The sequence below is a fragment of the Pecten maximus genome, chromosome 11 (assembly GCF_902652985.1).
Source record: "Pecten maximus chromosome 11, xPecMax1.1, whole genome shotgun sequence".
In the NCBI taxonomy this organism is placed as follows: domain Eukaryota; kingdom Metazoa; phylum Mollusca; class Bivalvia; order Pectinida; family Pectinidae; genus Pecten; species Pecten maximus.
Window position 1 is genome coordinate 16,906,470 of NC_047025.1, and position 15,917 is coordinate 16,922,386.

Below are 15,917 nucleotides of genomic sequence, written 5' to 3' on the forward strand. Positions count from 1 at the left end.
GTAAATAAGCTCCATATGTAAATGTAATTTATATAACAGACGAAAATGCTGATCGGTAACAACACTTTTAATTATTGTGCAAATATGGAGACATACTGCTATCATTCGTGTGTTTTCGGGTTTTTACATTATCTGTCTGTGTTACCTGCATATTTCGAATAGGTAAGTTTCAGAACGAGGCTCAGGTGTAACAACCTTCACCTCAACAGAAGAGTCACTGCTGAGGTATTTCAAGCGGGCATCGACTGCTCGAAGACGCATAGGTAAGAATTCGTTTATACTTTTGAATACATTTAGCGTTATAATTCGGCGCCATGCTGTGAACAATCAACTGTTTTAATTACGTTTAACCAGATCGACGTTCAATACTGTTTACACCTGTAATTCACACCTGTCCCTACCTTGTTTTCAAATAGATGAAAATGGCCGCCATATCTTGGTCTCGATGGTGTACGATCGAAATGAATTATATTGTAATATGTGGCATTACCGCATTCTGTATGTTTTCTGCTAAAAGGGGGACTCGCACGACTAAGCTGCTCGTAATTACAGGTGCGATTTTCACAGGTGATTATCGTAATCTACGTACATTGAACCAGTATTGTTGTGCATTACTCATCCTCAACTTACTTCCGGTAGTCTGAAAAAAACACCCTACACTTTATTTTGATGCGTACCCAAGGGATTAATATCATGTTTTAATACATCACCTGTTTGTGACCAGCTGTGTGATTAGATTTAAGTTGATATTGGCAGCATCCACTGTTTCACATTAAGCCAAATTTTGTTTCAACTTCAACAATTTTCATATGTTTTGTATACAATCCTGATTGATTGTGCTTTACAAGTAATAAAAGTATAAAAACTTAGATATACACAATTACTTTAGTAAACCAGTCCTTATATCGTCATGCAATTGATTTTAAATACATATTGCAGGGCCCAGGAAAAACTTTCAAAGCACTCGTCCATCGGACTAGTGGCCTGAATTAAAGTACTCGTCCGAACAAAGAATTCACTTGTCCAAAAAATTTCAGAATTATCTGCTATACAACATTCTCATTTTTCACATGGCTGTTTACCAATTGTATTCAATACGTTCACGCTTGATCTTATAATGTTCATTACGTTAGTAAATTTTTAATCCATCAATAGAAAGAACGATGATTCAACTAATACAGGAATGTAGCGAATGTAAACATCGGGAAAATAGGTCACATTACGCGACAAATTGTGAGAAAGTTTTCGATGAACCAATATAAAATATAGCAGTGACTTAATCAATTATTTGTTAGAGATCATAATGGTTACTGTTTTCATTTGAATCAGTCGTCTCAACACAACTGTCATCTTGTTTTTTAGGTTGACTGACAATAAAAATAACAATCCAATTTTCGTTAAGCCATTTTTATGCAGACATCCTCGGACAACACCCATTATACTTACATGTCACCCGGAACCCGATAAGGTCATCGTACATGACTTCCGACCTACAGACGAAGATAGGCCTACTTACCTGCTATCATGCAGAAATTTTGCTATTTTTCGTAATAATGACACAAAAAAGAATACATAACTAACAATGCATCAAATTTTAAGCAATTTTATTAACGAATACTGAAATAACATAGAAAATTTCTACTCGTCCGACTGACTAGTTGACAATTAAAACCACTCGTCCGTCGGGAAAATCTACTCGTCAGGACGAGCGGACGAGTGCTTTTGCCGGGCCCTGATATTGTAGTGATGACCCTGGCTGTTAATAGGACGTTAAATAAAAAAAATAATTGTAGTGAGCTATGGGGACAAGATCCGATATAATTATTCAACACAACTTGTCGAGATTTAAAGGCATTTTATTTTGACACAATTGCAACGTGCCCTGGCCCCAGTGTTGCTAATTGCTGAATTGGGAAGTCACATTACACAGGTTTAGCTTGACACCACATATCTGTGTCACATTACACAGGTTTAGCTTGAGATCACATGTCTGGGTCACATTACACAGGTTTAGCTTGACACCACATGTCTGTGTCACATTACACAGGTTTAGCTTGATACCACATGTCTGGGTCACATTACACAGGTTTAGCTTGACACCACATATCTGTCACATTACGCAGGTTTAGCTTGACACCACATATCTGTGTCACATTACACAGGTTTAGCTTGACACCACATATCTGTGTCACATTACACAGGTTTAGCTTGACACCACATGTCTGGGTCACATTACACAGGTTTAGCTTGACACCACATGTCTGGGTCACATTACACAGGTTTTGCTTGACAAATGTTTACATTGCATGTGCGTGTCACATTACACAGGTTTAGCTTGACACCACATATCTGTGTCACATTACACAGGTTTAGCTTGACACCACATGTCTGTGTCACATTACACAAGTTTAGCTTGACACCACATGTCTGTGTCACATTACACAGGTTTAGCTTGACACCACATGTGCGTGTCACATTACACAGGTTTTGCTTGACAAATGTTTACATTGCATGTGCGTGTCACATTACACAGGTTTAGCTTGACACCACATGTCTGTCACATTACACAGGTTTAGCTTGACACCACATGTCTGTGTCACATTACACAGGTTTAGCTTGACACCACATGTCTGTGTCACATTACACAGGTTTAGCTTGACACCACATGTGCGTGTCACATTACACAGGTTTTACTTGACAAATGTTGATATTGAATGTCCATGTCACTTATACAAGTTTTACTTGACATCTCATATCAGTGTCTCATTACATAGGTTTTGACTGACATCAGAGTTCATTGTCGCATTAGAGTTCATTGAAGCATTACACAGGTTTTGCTTGACATTGTAAGTCAATGTCACATTACAAAGGTTTTGCTTGACATTGGAAATTTATATAGTGTCACATTTTATTACATTTTTACCAGTGAAATATCAAAAATTATTCATTCTGTAAACGTGATATTTTTCACTAGTGAAAAATATCACTTTTGCTGATTTGACCAATCAAATTCATGATTAGAAAATACCAAAATAATTGACCAATCAGAAAGCCCGACATATATGTCAGCACCTGGACAGGGGGAACTACTGTTTTTGTTTACAAATTATCGCTGTAGGCCTAGTTAGCATACAGGGTAGGTTTTTCGTTAATAAAAAATGTAATAAACAGAATATCTAACAGTGTCTTCAGTAATACCAAATATATTTCACTCGTGTGGCTAATATTTTGATATTTTTCACGAGTGCACAGCACGAGTGAAAAATATCAAAATATTAGCCCCACTCGTGAAATATATTTGGTATTACTGAAAACACTGTTAGATATCCTCTATACATCAGTTTTATTTCGAATCAGATTTCCATTCTAAATAGAATGAATATTTCCTTCAGGTTAAGCTACAAATGTATATAAGTGTTGTTAACGTCAGATTATTTGAAATTTTGCTGGTTTTAAATGTTTATTTTGATTTGTGTTTCAGATGTTGATAGTATGATAAGGTTCCTATTACTGGGGGCTGCTCTACTAGGAGTAGGGTATGCCCAGAGTCGACAGACTGTCATAGACAACCAGGTCGGGTACAAGCAAGAAAGAGCACCGTAAGTATTATAATTCTATATATAATAATTCATAGTAAAGTGTGAATTTCTTGAGGAATAACTGGCTATCTATGGTGGTATTTTTGGACATTTTTGTTTCATGCCAATATGTAAGAAAATCTCAAAATAAAATCTATGATATGTTCAAAGTGAATCTTTAAAAGATAGTGGTAACTTCTTCTAACACTCAATATATTGGATGTAGCTCTTTGGATAAGTGATTTATTACCTTATCATTGTGAAGTTATATTTATTGCCCCTATATCAAAGTCATGGTAACGGGTAACATCATCTGTTGAGGACATTCTAGTTTCCCTGCAATACTCTGTGTTCTATATCACTATCTATTTAGTACTAAGTCCATCATGCCTGCTGACAGACAATTAAGTCTGACTACTTCTGTTGCAGATCAGTGAAATGCTATCTAAATTTTGTTATAATCAAAATGCCTACTTAAAAAGTGAGGCAGAGTTTCTATATGTTAAAATTGGCTACCTAGACTTATTACAGGTCAAATAAGATATTATATGTAGTTACACTAAAAGTATATCAATGTAATATGTGTATGCTGTAATCTGCTGGATTGTAAATAATTTTGTTAAATTTTCTGTTGTAGGACTTACTTGGTTATTGCCCCTAAAAGAGTTCGACCTAATCAGGTTGTACAGATTTTTGTGACGATTCTAAAACTGGAATATTCTAGAATAAATGTGCGTGTATCAATCACTCGTAAAAACGTGGAGTATGCTGGCGCTGCGCTGACGTTCGACCAGATTGGGAGTCGTACCATGCAGCTGCATGTAAGTTATCATTTAAATAAAAATGATTTATGACCCTGTGTACACAATTCTTGAAACAATGATGTTTATACCAGTAATAGAATTTTATCATATTCAGTAAGGTTGTACGTGTACATATTACTAAGTGTTCATTATTTGACAATTTGTTGAAGATACTTTTATATAAGGTCAATATACAAGGCCAGCATCAGGGACTAACAGATGAAATGAAAATTTCTGTGACATCTGGAAATCAGAATGACTGAAAGTTTATAATTTTGACTGTAGATGCCACAGAACTCACAGACTGGAGATTACAAGCTGCGAGTGGAGGGAACAATCGATGGGGGAAGCAGTGGAAATGTTTTTGAGAATGAAACCTCAATAGAGTTTCACCCCAAACAGGCATCCCTGTTTATACAGCTCAGCAAGCCCATCTTCAGACAGGGCCAGAAAGGTACTGTATCATGTCTGGGTGGGGGAAATGTCCAACTTAAGATAACATAATTTATCATTGGCCAATTCATTCCTCCCTTTTTCCTGTGATTGATGTCGATTGGTAAAATCTAGATTTGAAAATATGCTTACACAATCTGTATCAAATTAATGTTAGTGAAACAAAAATATTTGAAACAATATACTGTATATTGTATTGTAGTGTGATGGATACACCATATTTTTGACTTAATAAATTGACAGCTAAAATAATATATCAATACTGTATACAATGTATGAATTCTATAAATTGTTGTGTTTTCTGTAGTTTACTTCCGAGTGGTGCCTATCCTCCCTAACTTGATGCCGAAATATGGAAGTATGACAATATATGTAAATGTGAGTATTGTTTGTTAAGTAAACTGCTAAGATCGGATTAAAAATCCTAAGGATATCAATAAAGATTGAGAGCTAAATCCTAAGGATATCAATAAAGATTGAGAGCTAGGGTTTTTATAACCTGATTTTGGGACAGAAAATTAAGCCCCAATCACAATGCAAAATGATATATCTTTTTGTCTCTTGTTTCCCAGTTTTTTTTATCCAAAATTGAAAATGTGAAAAAAAAATACGTTAAAATTTTGTATTTTGATAAGCATCAAAAAGAGACTAAATTGTTCTGTTCACTTCGATTAAGTTATGACAAATTTCTGTAATTTGATAACCAACCTTTTTTTGTGCTATTAAGTGTTGCTAGCTTGTTTAGTTTATAAGGAAATGTTTCCACTTTTTTCTTAAGCCACACTAAATTTTCAGATTTCTAGGGCCCTGGCCTCGGCCCCTATCCCTAAAAGGGAAAATCACTGATTGAAATAACACATCCTCACCTAGCTATGTCATGTCACAATGTGAGGATTAGTCTTTGCTCGTCTAAATATGTCAATCAGGATTAAAATTAAAAAAATAAAAATAAAAAAATCACTCGCATGACACATGAATGCTAAAACTATGCCTTTCAGATTTTAAAGATATTTTATGTTGAATGTAATTTTTAAGACCTTAATGAAGCCGGATCATTGTTATAAAAGATAAATTTTAATGAGTGAGTGTTCATTATTTTTTATTTATAGGATCCCACAGGATTCCCTGTGCGTAGATGGCTAGCAGTACAGACCAATGCTGGAGGTCAGTCACTTCTTATGTTGAAATGTTGAAACATATGTTGTGAGGAGGTTTTATAACATTCTCTCCTTTCATTATCATTGTTGGTTTTTTTGGGGAGTTTTTTTTTCTTTTTTCTTTTTAGTTTGTTTTTTTCTGTAACTAGAAAATACTACTATGTTAAACATGTTAAAATATGTGTATATTTAAGATATAAATAATGGTGTTCTATATAAATGTTGAAATTCTGCTTGAAATTTTTTTTTTATGAAAGTTGAGTTCAGAACTGGAGGTAAAAATCTAGAATCAAAGAAATTAGCTAGTGTCCTGCATGGGTAAAGTCACACTATCCTCACAAACATTTTAGATTTAAAAACTTAGCTGAGACTTTCCTATCAATGGTAATTTTTGAAAAAGTTTAAAAGCATGTAAATTCTTTAATATGCAGAACAAACACTTCTACTGTTGTGACTTAATATTAAAAAATTGTTTGAAGGGCAAAATAGTTACTTATAACTTAAAATGATCTCAATCTAAAATCTCATAAAAAATCGTCCACAGTTATAATTGTTACTACTTGTTCTAAATTCCATAATTGGGTTTTATCCAACAGGTATTTTAAGTCAGAATTTCCAGTTGTCTGACCAACCTAACTATGGAAACTGGTCTATACAAGTGGATGCCTTTGTAAGTATGATGACCAAATGTGACACTGGATCCTGATAAAAACAAAAAGGGGATTACTGTTATATCTGAGGATTTATAATAAAACTGGATGTATACCATTTGGATATTTTTTATTATTATTATTATTTTTTTTTTTTCTGATTTTCAAGATCCATTTATTGATTGTGGTTTGATTGTAAAGGGGAGATAACCCTGTAATGAAACATTTCCTATGATAGGATATAACACCTATGCTTACTAATGAATAGTATTTAATTTAGTTGGTGACAACATAAGGAGTCATTTTATGAAAGCTGTATTATAACAAGGTTTAACATTCTAATGTTACTTATTATAGGCTCTTGTTGATTATTATTTAATCCAGAAGTTCATGATTTAATTTCATTACAGGGCTATGTGTATTACAAGCATTTCCTAGTAGAAGAATATTGTAAGTATACAAAACATCGTAATCACTATTATTAAGCGCTGTTTTGTCTCATTGCTGACCTATACTTAGATATTATTTTCACCATTATTAACTTCAAATGGAATTATAATCTAATGCGTGCTCCCGTTGTGTTTTTGTTCCAATTAACATTGTATTGATGTGTTTATAAGTGAAGTTTGGAGAGGTTGTAACTATATACTCTGTGATTTGAGAGTGAGCTCATTCGAGCCATTTAATGTGAACGATGTCTATATTATATAGCTATAAATTTCTGGATATGACAAGTAAGAAGCATCTGGCATGCAGCATGTTGATATGTAAATGTTTTTGTTTCACCATCTAGGGGATCCAAGGTTTGATGTCAATGTGACCGTGCGCCCATACATCATGGATAATGTGGACACTGTTGGCGGTGTCATCAACGCTAAGTAATTAATGTTTTTTTTTCAGATTTTCATCTAAAAATAAACTTACATTGATACAATAGAAAATACTAAATTGATTTGACATTCATAAAATCTAACAGTGAAAAATAAGAACTAACCCAAGGGGAAATTTTGTAATCAAGCATCTTACTTGTTAAGTAATCAATCACTATGTGTTCTAAGGATGACTTGAAGTTTTACTTACTTTTCGATGTTGACAGTATGACAACGGGTAAGCCTGTGGAAGGAAACGCCTCTGTGTTACTGACTGTGCGTCCTCCGCCAGACCCCCGCTATGAGAACACTGATGTGACCAATACCAACCCTGCTCTATATAACCCTATCACCATTACACAGGTGTATGACTATGTAAGTGTTACACACATTCTTCAATGCTGCCCTCTGGATAGCTCCAGACTTTTTCTTGCAATTCTGGATCACATAAAATATTGTAAATGTTCTGCTTTCAGGATTAAGATGATATACTAAGTAGTGCAAATATTTTGCTATTTAGTCCACACAAAGTATATTACTGTAAATGCTCTACAATCATGACCACAAAAACTGCTGTACATTTATACATGCTCTGCAATTTAGACCACTCAAATTACTGTAAATGTTCTACAATCAGGGTCACACAAATTATCAGTGTCAGTCAAATTGCTGTAAATGTTCTACAATCGGGATGATACAAATTGCTGTAAATGTTCTACAATCAGGGTGATACAAATGGCTGTAAATGTTCTACAATCAGGATGATACAAATTGCTGTAAATGTTCTACAATCAGGGTGATACAAATTACTGTAAATGTTCTACAATCAGGGTCACACAAATTATCAGTGTCAGGCAAATTGCTGTAAATGTTCTACAATCAGGGTGATACAAATTGCTGTAAATGTTCTACAATCAGGATGATACAAATTGCTGTAAATGTTCTACAATCAGGATGATACAAATTGCTGTAAATGTTCTACAATCAGGATGATACAAATTGCTGTAAATGTTCTACAATCAGGACTGACAATTATATTTGGTTTTTTTAGGTGAAAGGTCCCATTGCATTTAACTTTAAGATGTCTGAAATATTGGAGAAAGTTCATCGGTACTGGCCTCAATATATAGGCTGGTCAGCCTTGACTGATTTTGAGCTCCAGTTCAATGCTTCAGTGTATGATTGGTTCTATAGTATGACTAAGGAGGGTTCTGCCAGTACTACCATCTTCAGCTCGCGAACTCGTCTCCAATGGATTGGAGACCAAGTCCGAACGTTTAAACCGGAAACAGTGATGAATGTACAGGTAAGAAGGTCAATTGGTCAAATTACAGAACCATTGATTGTACTGAGATTAGCCCAGCATATCCTGGATGTTGTTATAAACAAGACACTGCAGTTGATTGGTTGTTCAAGGAGTTCATAGTATTAATTTCTAACAAAAAATTGATTAAGCTAGTTGTGATCAAGCTCAATAGTCGATCAAGTTCAAAAATGACCTTGATTGACATTATTCCAATTTTCAAAATAGAAATTACAATACTTTTCTGTACTTAACCCTGATATGCTTTTCCTGTAAACTTATCAACCGTTTATCTGAAATACTGAAGTTAATCACCAAGTATGAAATAGTTGTTGATGATGAAGTATGAAATGGAGATAATTATTAAATGTACTTTAATTTGTTTAATTAGATAGCCGTGATGAGGTATGATGGTACTCCTGTGTCATCTTCCAAATACGTCCGCCTCACCTTGGAGCCTCGCTACAGTGGTACTGGAAATTCACCTATCTTTATAGGCTCTCAATTCATGAAGACACCTGTCAGTGGAATCGTCAAATTCTCTATTCCAGTCGATAAACAGCTTGTTGGCCTCAAGTTAACTGTAAGTCTACAGACAGCAACATATTTTTTCATAATGAAGGAAAACTGATCTTTTATGGGAATGGTGCATTACCATGGAAACTTGTAACTTAATGATGGAGAGTGAGGCATTTCTATTGCTTGCTGTTTTATAGTTAAAAAGTATATCTTTACATAGTTGAAGGTACTGGTCCAATTTAACTGAATAGGTAGTATCTTAAAATGTTTTGAGGAAAAGTTAAGGATAACAGAAAAAATGCACTTTTCTATCAGACAATTCCAATAATTTGACAACAGAACATTCTTGCCCTGAGTTTATTCTTTAGTCAATTTGTAGGGTCAAATGAGTGTAATTCATGTAAGCTGTGACACTTGTGTTTCTTCTATCATTGCTTATCCCAATGGTGAAAACTTCCCAAATCAAAGTCATGGTAATGTACATTTAACGGAACATATCCATCCTAAGCATTGGACAAGAAGTCCTAGTTCAACAAGAGAACAAATCAGTGTTGACGGTCTATCACTGAGAGTGTGTTTTGTTTCTGTTCCAGGCCACATATGATGGTGACCCCAATACTGAAATAAAACTGATGGCAACAAGATTCTACTCGCCTAGCAACAGTTTCATCACTGTGTCAACATCAACAGGTTCTCCAAAGATCAATGAATACATGATTTTCCATGTGAAAACGAGTAACTACATTCCTCGGATTTATTATCAGGTAATTTACTTCCAGATACTACCAGATTTAATGTTCCTAGTTTCCTTAGTTACGTTATTTTGTGATCATTTAGCCTATGTTTAAACATTCTATAAGTTCATAGACAACAATTGTAGTGTTAGCCCTGAGAATATTAAATTTCACCAGTATATAGTTTGTGGCTGTACATTGTTTAACAGTCTACTCCTCCCGATTTGTCTAGATTGTGGCTGGCAGTAACATCATTGTGGGTGAAGAGTTAGAGATGAAGTCACGTCGGAAGACCTTCTCCATCGCCCTGTCCAAGGAGATGGTGCCTACTGCTCGCATTGTGGTCTACTACGTGTCTGGTCAGCCAGAGGAGATAGTCATTGACACACTTACCTTCTCTATAGATGGAATGAAATCCAACCAGGTAACGTTTTTTTTTTCTTTCATATTTTGGAACAAAGTTCAGGAGGACAGTGGTAAGTGTGAAAATGGTTCCCAAACTCTTCGTGATTAATCTATTAAGGGTTATTCCATTAAAATATCTTCCTGACTTCAGGACTCCACAATAAATCACTTCTATACATGGTTGGATTGCTGTCCTAATACTTCTATGTAATTTATTGAATAAATTCTATAGGTGGTACCCCTTAACCAAACCTGGAGTCCTGGGGTGGGGTAGATGTTTTAATTAGGTGCTTGATATTTTTTTAAAAACCATGAACATTTTTTTTTAATAAAATGTAATCTATAATGTATTGAACCATTAAAAGATAGACATATGTTGTCTTTGGTACTAAATGTAGTGTGTAGTGATGATCCGGGTATACGGAGTGTGTAGTGATGATCCGGGTATACGGAGTGTGTAGTGATGATCCGGGTATACGGAGTGTGTAGTGATGATCCGGGTATACGGAGTGTGTAGTGATGATCCGGGTATACAGAGTGTGTAGTGAGGATCCGGGTATACGGAGTGTGTAGTGATGATCCGGGTATACGGAGTGTGTAGTGATGATCCGGGTATACGGAGTGTGTAGTGATGATCCGGGTATACGGAGTGTGTAGTGATGATCCGGGTATACGGAGACAGTATGATAATGTTGATTTTGTGTTGCAGGTTGGAGCAAAGATAAATCGTGGAAAGGACTTTACTCGAGACACTGTCGAGATCATGGCGACTGCTGATCCTGGCTCTTATGTAGCGTTTGCTGCTATGCCTAGTGATTTGTACACTCGAGGTATTAATGATGGACTCACAGAATACAATGTAAGTACAGAAAACATTGGGTTAAAGTATTATGTTAACAGTATTCTTACCTGAGAGTTAGCTCCCTTCATTATCAAATGTTCTTTTGTGTTGCCATTTTTCAACAAAACCAGGTGAATTGTACTTTCCACTGTAATTTATATTAGAAGAGTATGCATAAGCTTGTCTTAAATTTTTATGCATATTTCAAATAATAGACTATTATACACATAATTCAAATTGACTTAATAAGCTTGCATGTGTATACATGGTCAAGCTTCCACAAAATCAGGTTATATATTTAAATGCTTCAGAAATCATGTTTGCATTTTTCTAATATCGTTCTTTGTGTTGTAGCTGGTAGATGAGTTGAACAGCTATGACGCCCCAGCACGAGGCAGCTACCAGCATCTGTGGCGACTCAGTGAGACGGAGTACCAGTACAAATTCTTCCTGGCCCAGGGTTATGGTATTGACAGTTTCACCACCTTCCGGGTATGTATACTGAAAGTATTGGAACACTCCATTCCCTGATAAGTACTCCCTTCAGCAAAACCTTGTGAACTCTGATGCCACAAAAAATTTGGAAAAATTCAAAATGTGTGAATTTTAGTTCAGAATTAAATGATGTATACCAACTAGTACTTACTACGTAATCAATATTTCATAATAGCATATGATAAAAAAGATTTTATGTAATTTTGATAATTACCTACTTATGTCAGCAAGTGATTTGTTTATTGTAGTGTATGACTATGTTTTGTTATCTTGTAGGATTCCGGTCTGCTAGCTCTTTCTGATGTCACCATCAACAGAGTACCAAGTAAGTGATGTGATAGTTGGCACATTTGAGAATTCATTAAAAGGCTATTGTCATTGTGTAACCTTGGCAACCAATGGAATGGTGAGATTATGTCCGATTCTGTCCAGATGTTGAGCCCTGAACACATTAAATTAATGAACGTTTTGTGGAAGAGCTTAATTTCTTTGTTAAGAGGCATATAATTATGGTTTACAACTTAATTCCTACTTTTACTGCTGATGAAATGAACCTGATTAATGCTGGTGTACTCACCATCTCTAATGGTATCTCTTTCAGACCAGTGTGAGTTGGAGCCGGACACCATTCCATGTTTTGATGGGACATGCTACCATAAAAACAAGACGTGTGACAACAACTTCGACTGTCCAACAGATTGGTCAGATGAGGAAAACTGTAAGTTGTATATTTTAGTCAGAACCGCGAGCACTAATTCCTATTGTTATAGCTAGGAATCATAAATTACACTGTCCTGAAAACATCTTAAACAGTCAGTAATAAGGCTGCCTTTGTGTTACCAGGTTTAATGATATCTGTAACATTATAACTAATTAATTCTACATTAAACATTGAGACACACTTGCCAGATGTGGCAAAGTTAAAAGGAATTACTAAGTAAAATAGTCTTTTCTCTGTATACTGAAAAAAATTTTTTTTCACTATTTTCCTTGAAAACATTAATGCACTGTACACTGAAACGTATTTTATATTAGACTATCAATTATATATTGGCCTCATGTGAAAAGTTATCATAAAATGTCTGATTTTAACTGTTTAATTATCATTGTGTACTTGTTGTTTAGGTAGTGTCTTCTCAGCTTGGCAGAGGCATCTTTTTCCACTTTTCTTTAAAACAGTGGAATATTACAAGCTCCAAAATTTGAACAAAAAGTGTCTTAATATAATCATTAGGTAAGGTCTTGTTTTAGTGAGTTATTCTGATTTAGTGTCCGTCTCTTGATGTAATGGACAATTTCTGTTTCAGGTCCAAAGGAAGATCCACGTTTTAACAACAAGACAACGAATATAATTAATCGCGTGAGCCGAGTTCTGAGGTTCTACGAGGACAGCGGATGGGCCTGGAAGGAGTATTTCACAAAGTATAACACAATTTTATATCTCGAACCCTCTGTAAAACAGCACCGCCTCCTAGTTAACAACCTGTACCATTACAACACCCTCTGTTAAACAGCACCGCCTCTTAGTTAACAACCTGTACCATTACAACACCCTCTGTTAAACAGCACCGCCTCCTAGTTAACAACCTGTACCATTACATCACCCTCTGTTAAACAGCACCGCCTCCTAGTTAACAACCTGTACCATTACAACACCCTCTGTAAAACAGCACCGCCTCCTAGTTAACAACCTGTACCATTACAACACCCTCTGTTAAACAGCACCGCCTCCTAGTTAACAACCTGTACCATTACAACACCCTCTGTTAAACAGCACTGCCTCCTAGTTAACTACCTGTTCCATTACAACACCCTCTGTTAAACAGCACCGCCTCCTAGTTAACAACCTGTACCATTACAACACCCTCTATAAACAGCACCGCCTCCTAGTTAACAACCTGTACCATTACAACACCCTCTGTTAAACAGCACCGCCTCCTAGTTAACAACCTGTACCATTACAACACCCTCTGTTAAACAGCACCGCCTCCTAGTTAACAACCTGTACCATTACAACACCCTCTGTTAAACAGCACCGCCTCCTAGTTAACAACCTGTACCATTACAACACCCTCTGTTAAACAGCACCGCCTCCTAGTTAACAACCTGTACCATTACAACACCCTCTTTTAAACAGCACCGCCTCCTAGTTAACAACCTGTACCATTACAACACCCTCTGTAAAACAGCACCGCCTCCTAGTTAACAACCTGTACCATTACAACACCCTCTGTTAAACAGCACCGCCTCCTAGTTAACAACCTGTACCATTACAACACCCTCTGTTAAACAGCACCGCCTCCTAGTTAACAACCTGTACCATTACAACACCCTCTGTTAAACAGCACCGCCTCCTAGTTAACAATCTGTACCATTACAACACCTGATTTATGTCTATTACTAATTAGTTAGAAAATTAGTTAGAAATTCTATCATTGTTATAATTATTACCTGGTTATTGACTGTTAAAGAAATAATCCTGAATTAGTTACACTGTCTATGAATTATACAGTGATCAATTCAAATAATTTTATTTGTTTAACTTAAACATAAGTGTAATGAGAGAAAAAAAATTGGAAGAAAATTTGAACTTGAATTTGAATTTGAATTTTCTATGATTACTGTTGCATGTGAAAACAGCTTCTTTTGTTGTCTGTGATATATGTTGCATACTCTTTGTCTATACAGGCCTGATGGAGAGGTTGATTTCCGTGTCAACGTTCCTAAGTACCCGCTAGAATGGGTCATCAATGGAATTTCTATGAGTCGAAATCTTGGACTTGGATTGATGCCTAAACCTCTGCGGGTAAGATATCCTCCCAACAACTTTCAAATTTTATAAGTGAGAGCTATACAAAAGTAAAATATTGATGGTCAATGGAATAAAATTTATGTATGTTTAATTTATGACAAGAACTCATTGGTAGTTGACTAAATAATTTATGGCTTGGCTTTAACAGTATGATGCCACACGCTACATGTACATCATTGTGGAGTCAGCAACACACATCATCCGAGGAGAACAGATTGGTGTTCGAGTTACTGTTTTCAACTACTGGTACAACTCCGACTTCATTGAGGTATATATATTTACTATGATAATCACGCTAATACAGAGTCAAGTTTTAACACTAAAATGATTATGAATAGATAGATTTTTTTTATGATTGATCAGAAGTACAATAAAACTTACAGATGTTACTAGAGAAATTGGATTTGCAACTTAAACAAAATCTTTTGCCACTAAAATGTTATATAATTATGTTCATTTTGTCATACATCTCCCAAATTAATGTTCTGTCAGATCTGAAATGTGTGATCAAATACTATTTGAATGTTGAATATTAAGTTCTGTTGCTTAGTTTTGTTTTTTTTATTAGAGATATGTATAATTTTATTTTTCTCTCGCATCATGATAATAACTTATATACAATGTCATTATTTTATTCCTATATGGTGCACTTTATAACAGTACTATTGTGAATTTTTCAGAACATTAACATCCCAACATTTCAAACTTGTCTTCTAGACATTTATTCTGTATATGAAGTTCCATTTCGACCAATAGGACATACCTCCTGTCATGTGTTTCTAAAGATAAATTTGGTATTCTGTTAAATTCAGTGAAGGAGCCTCATTCTGGTTATATTTGAATGTTTAGGTGCTAGTAACTATGGAAGGATCTCCGGACTATGATTCTGTCCTGGTAGGAGAGGAAGGTTTTGTGACATCCTACAGTCCCACACGACACAATGGCGACCATCAAACCATCGTCTTTGTAAGACTTTTTTTATGTTGCTAAAAATTTGTCTTTCATTTTATATTCTCTAATAAAATGTCCAGAAAAATAACCTTTTGGTGTCATTTAACTATAAAATTGTACTCTCGTATCTCACTGTCTTGATCTTTCCCTAATATGTACTTTAACAACCATATTCCATCTACTTGTAGCTGGAACCCGGAGAGTCCAAAGACATTCTGATGCCCATTGTCCCGAACATGGTCCAGGGTAATTTTACGTACACTGTCAGTGCATGGTGTTTCCTGGAGCGTGATACCGTGACCAAACAAGTCTACGTCACGGTCAGTATCAATGTCAATAACTCAAAA

The 15,917-nt window shown here is 35.4% G+C and overlaps 1 protein-coding gene across 2 annotated transcripts in view; it reads left to right on the top strand.

The window, feature by feature from the left end:
• The first annotated feature begins 200 nt into the window (after positions 1–200).
• The window catches only part of LOC117337104 (CD109 antigen-like), a 28,438-nt gene continuing 12,721 nt past the window's right edge, over positions 201–15,917 (top strand). For both annotated transcript variants that reach the window (XM_033897891.1, XM_033897892.1), the window contains exons 1-23: positions 201–263; positions 3,482–3,599; positions 4,216–4,399; positions 4,667–4,835; positions 5,142–5,212; positions 5,944–5,998; positions 6,588–6,661; positions 7,052–7,091; positions 7,435–7,519; positions 7,738–7,885; positions 8,562–8,816; positions 9,205–9,396; positions 9,926–10,096; positions 10,299–10,490; positions 11,181–11,330; positions 11,667–11,804; positions 12,084–12,132; positions 12,409–12,525; positions 13,115–13,229; positions 14,496–14,613; positions 14,768–14,887; positions 15,469–15,585; positions 15,759–15,890. In XM_033897891.1, the coding sequence (XP_033753782.1) occupies positions 3,493–3,599; positions 4,216–4,399; positions 4,667–4,835; positions 5,142–5,212; positions 5,944–5,998; positions 6,588–6,661; positions 7,052–7,091; positions 7,435–7,519; positions 7,738–7,885; positions 8,562–8,816; positions 9,205–9,396; positions 9,926–10,096; positions 10,299–10,490; positions 11,181–11,330; positions 11,667–11,804; positions 12,084–12,132; positions 12,409–12,525; positions 13,115–13,229; positions 14,496–14,613; positions 14,768–14,887; positions 15,469–15,585; positions 15,759–15,890 (2,799 nt within the window). In that variant the 5' untranslated portion in view covers positions 201–263; positions 3,482–3,492. The remainder of the gene's footprint in view (positions 264–3,481; positions 3,600–4,215; positions 4,400–4,666; positions 4,836–5,141; positions 5,213–5,943; positions 5,999–6,587; positions 6,662–7,051; positions 7,092–7,434; positions 7,520–7,737; positions 7,886–8,561; positions 8,817–9,204; positions 9,397–9,925; positions 10,097–10,298; positions 10,491–11,180; positions 11,331–11,666; positions 11,805–12,083; positions 12,133–12,408; positions 12,526–13,114; positions 13,230–14,495; positions 14,614–14,767; positions 14,888–15,468; positions 15,586–15,758; positions 15,891–15,917) is intronic.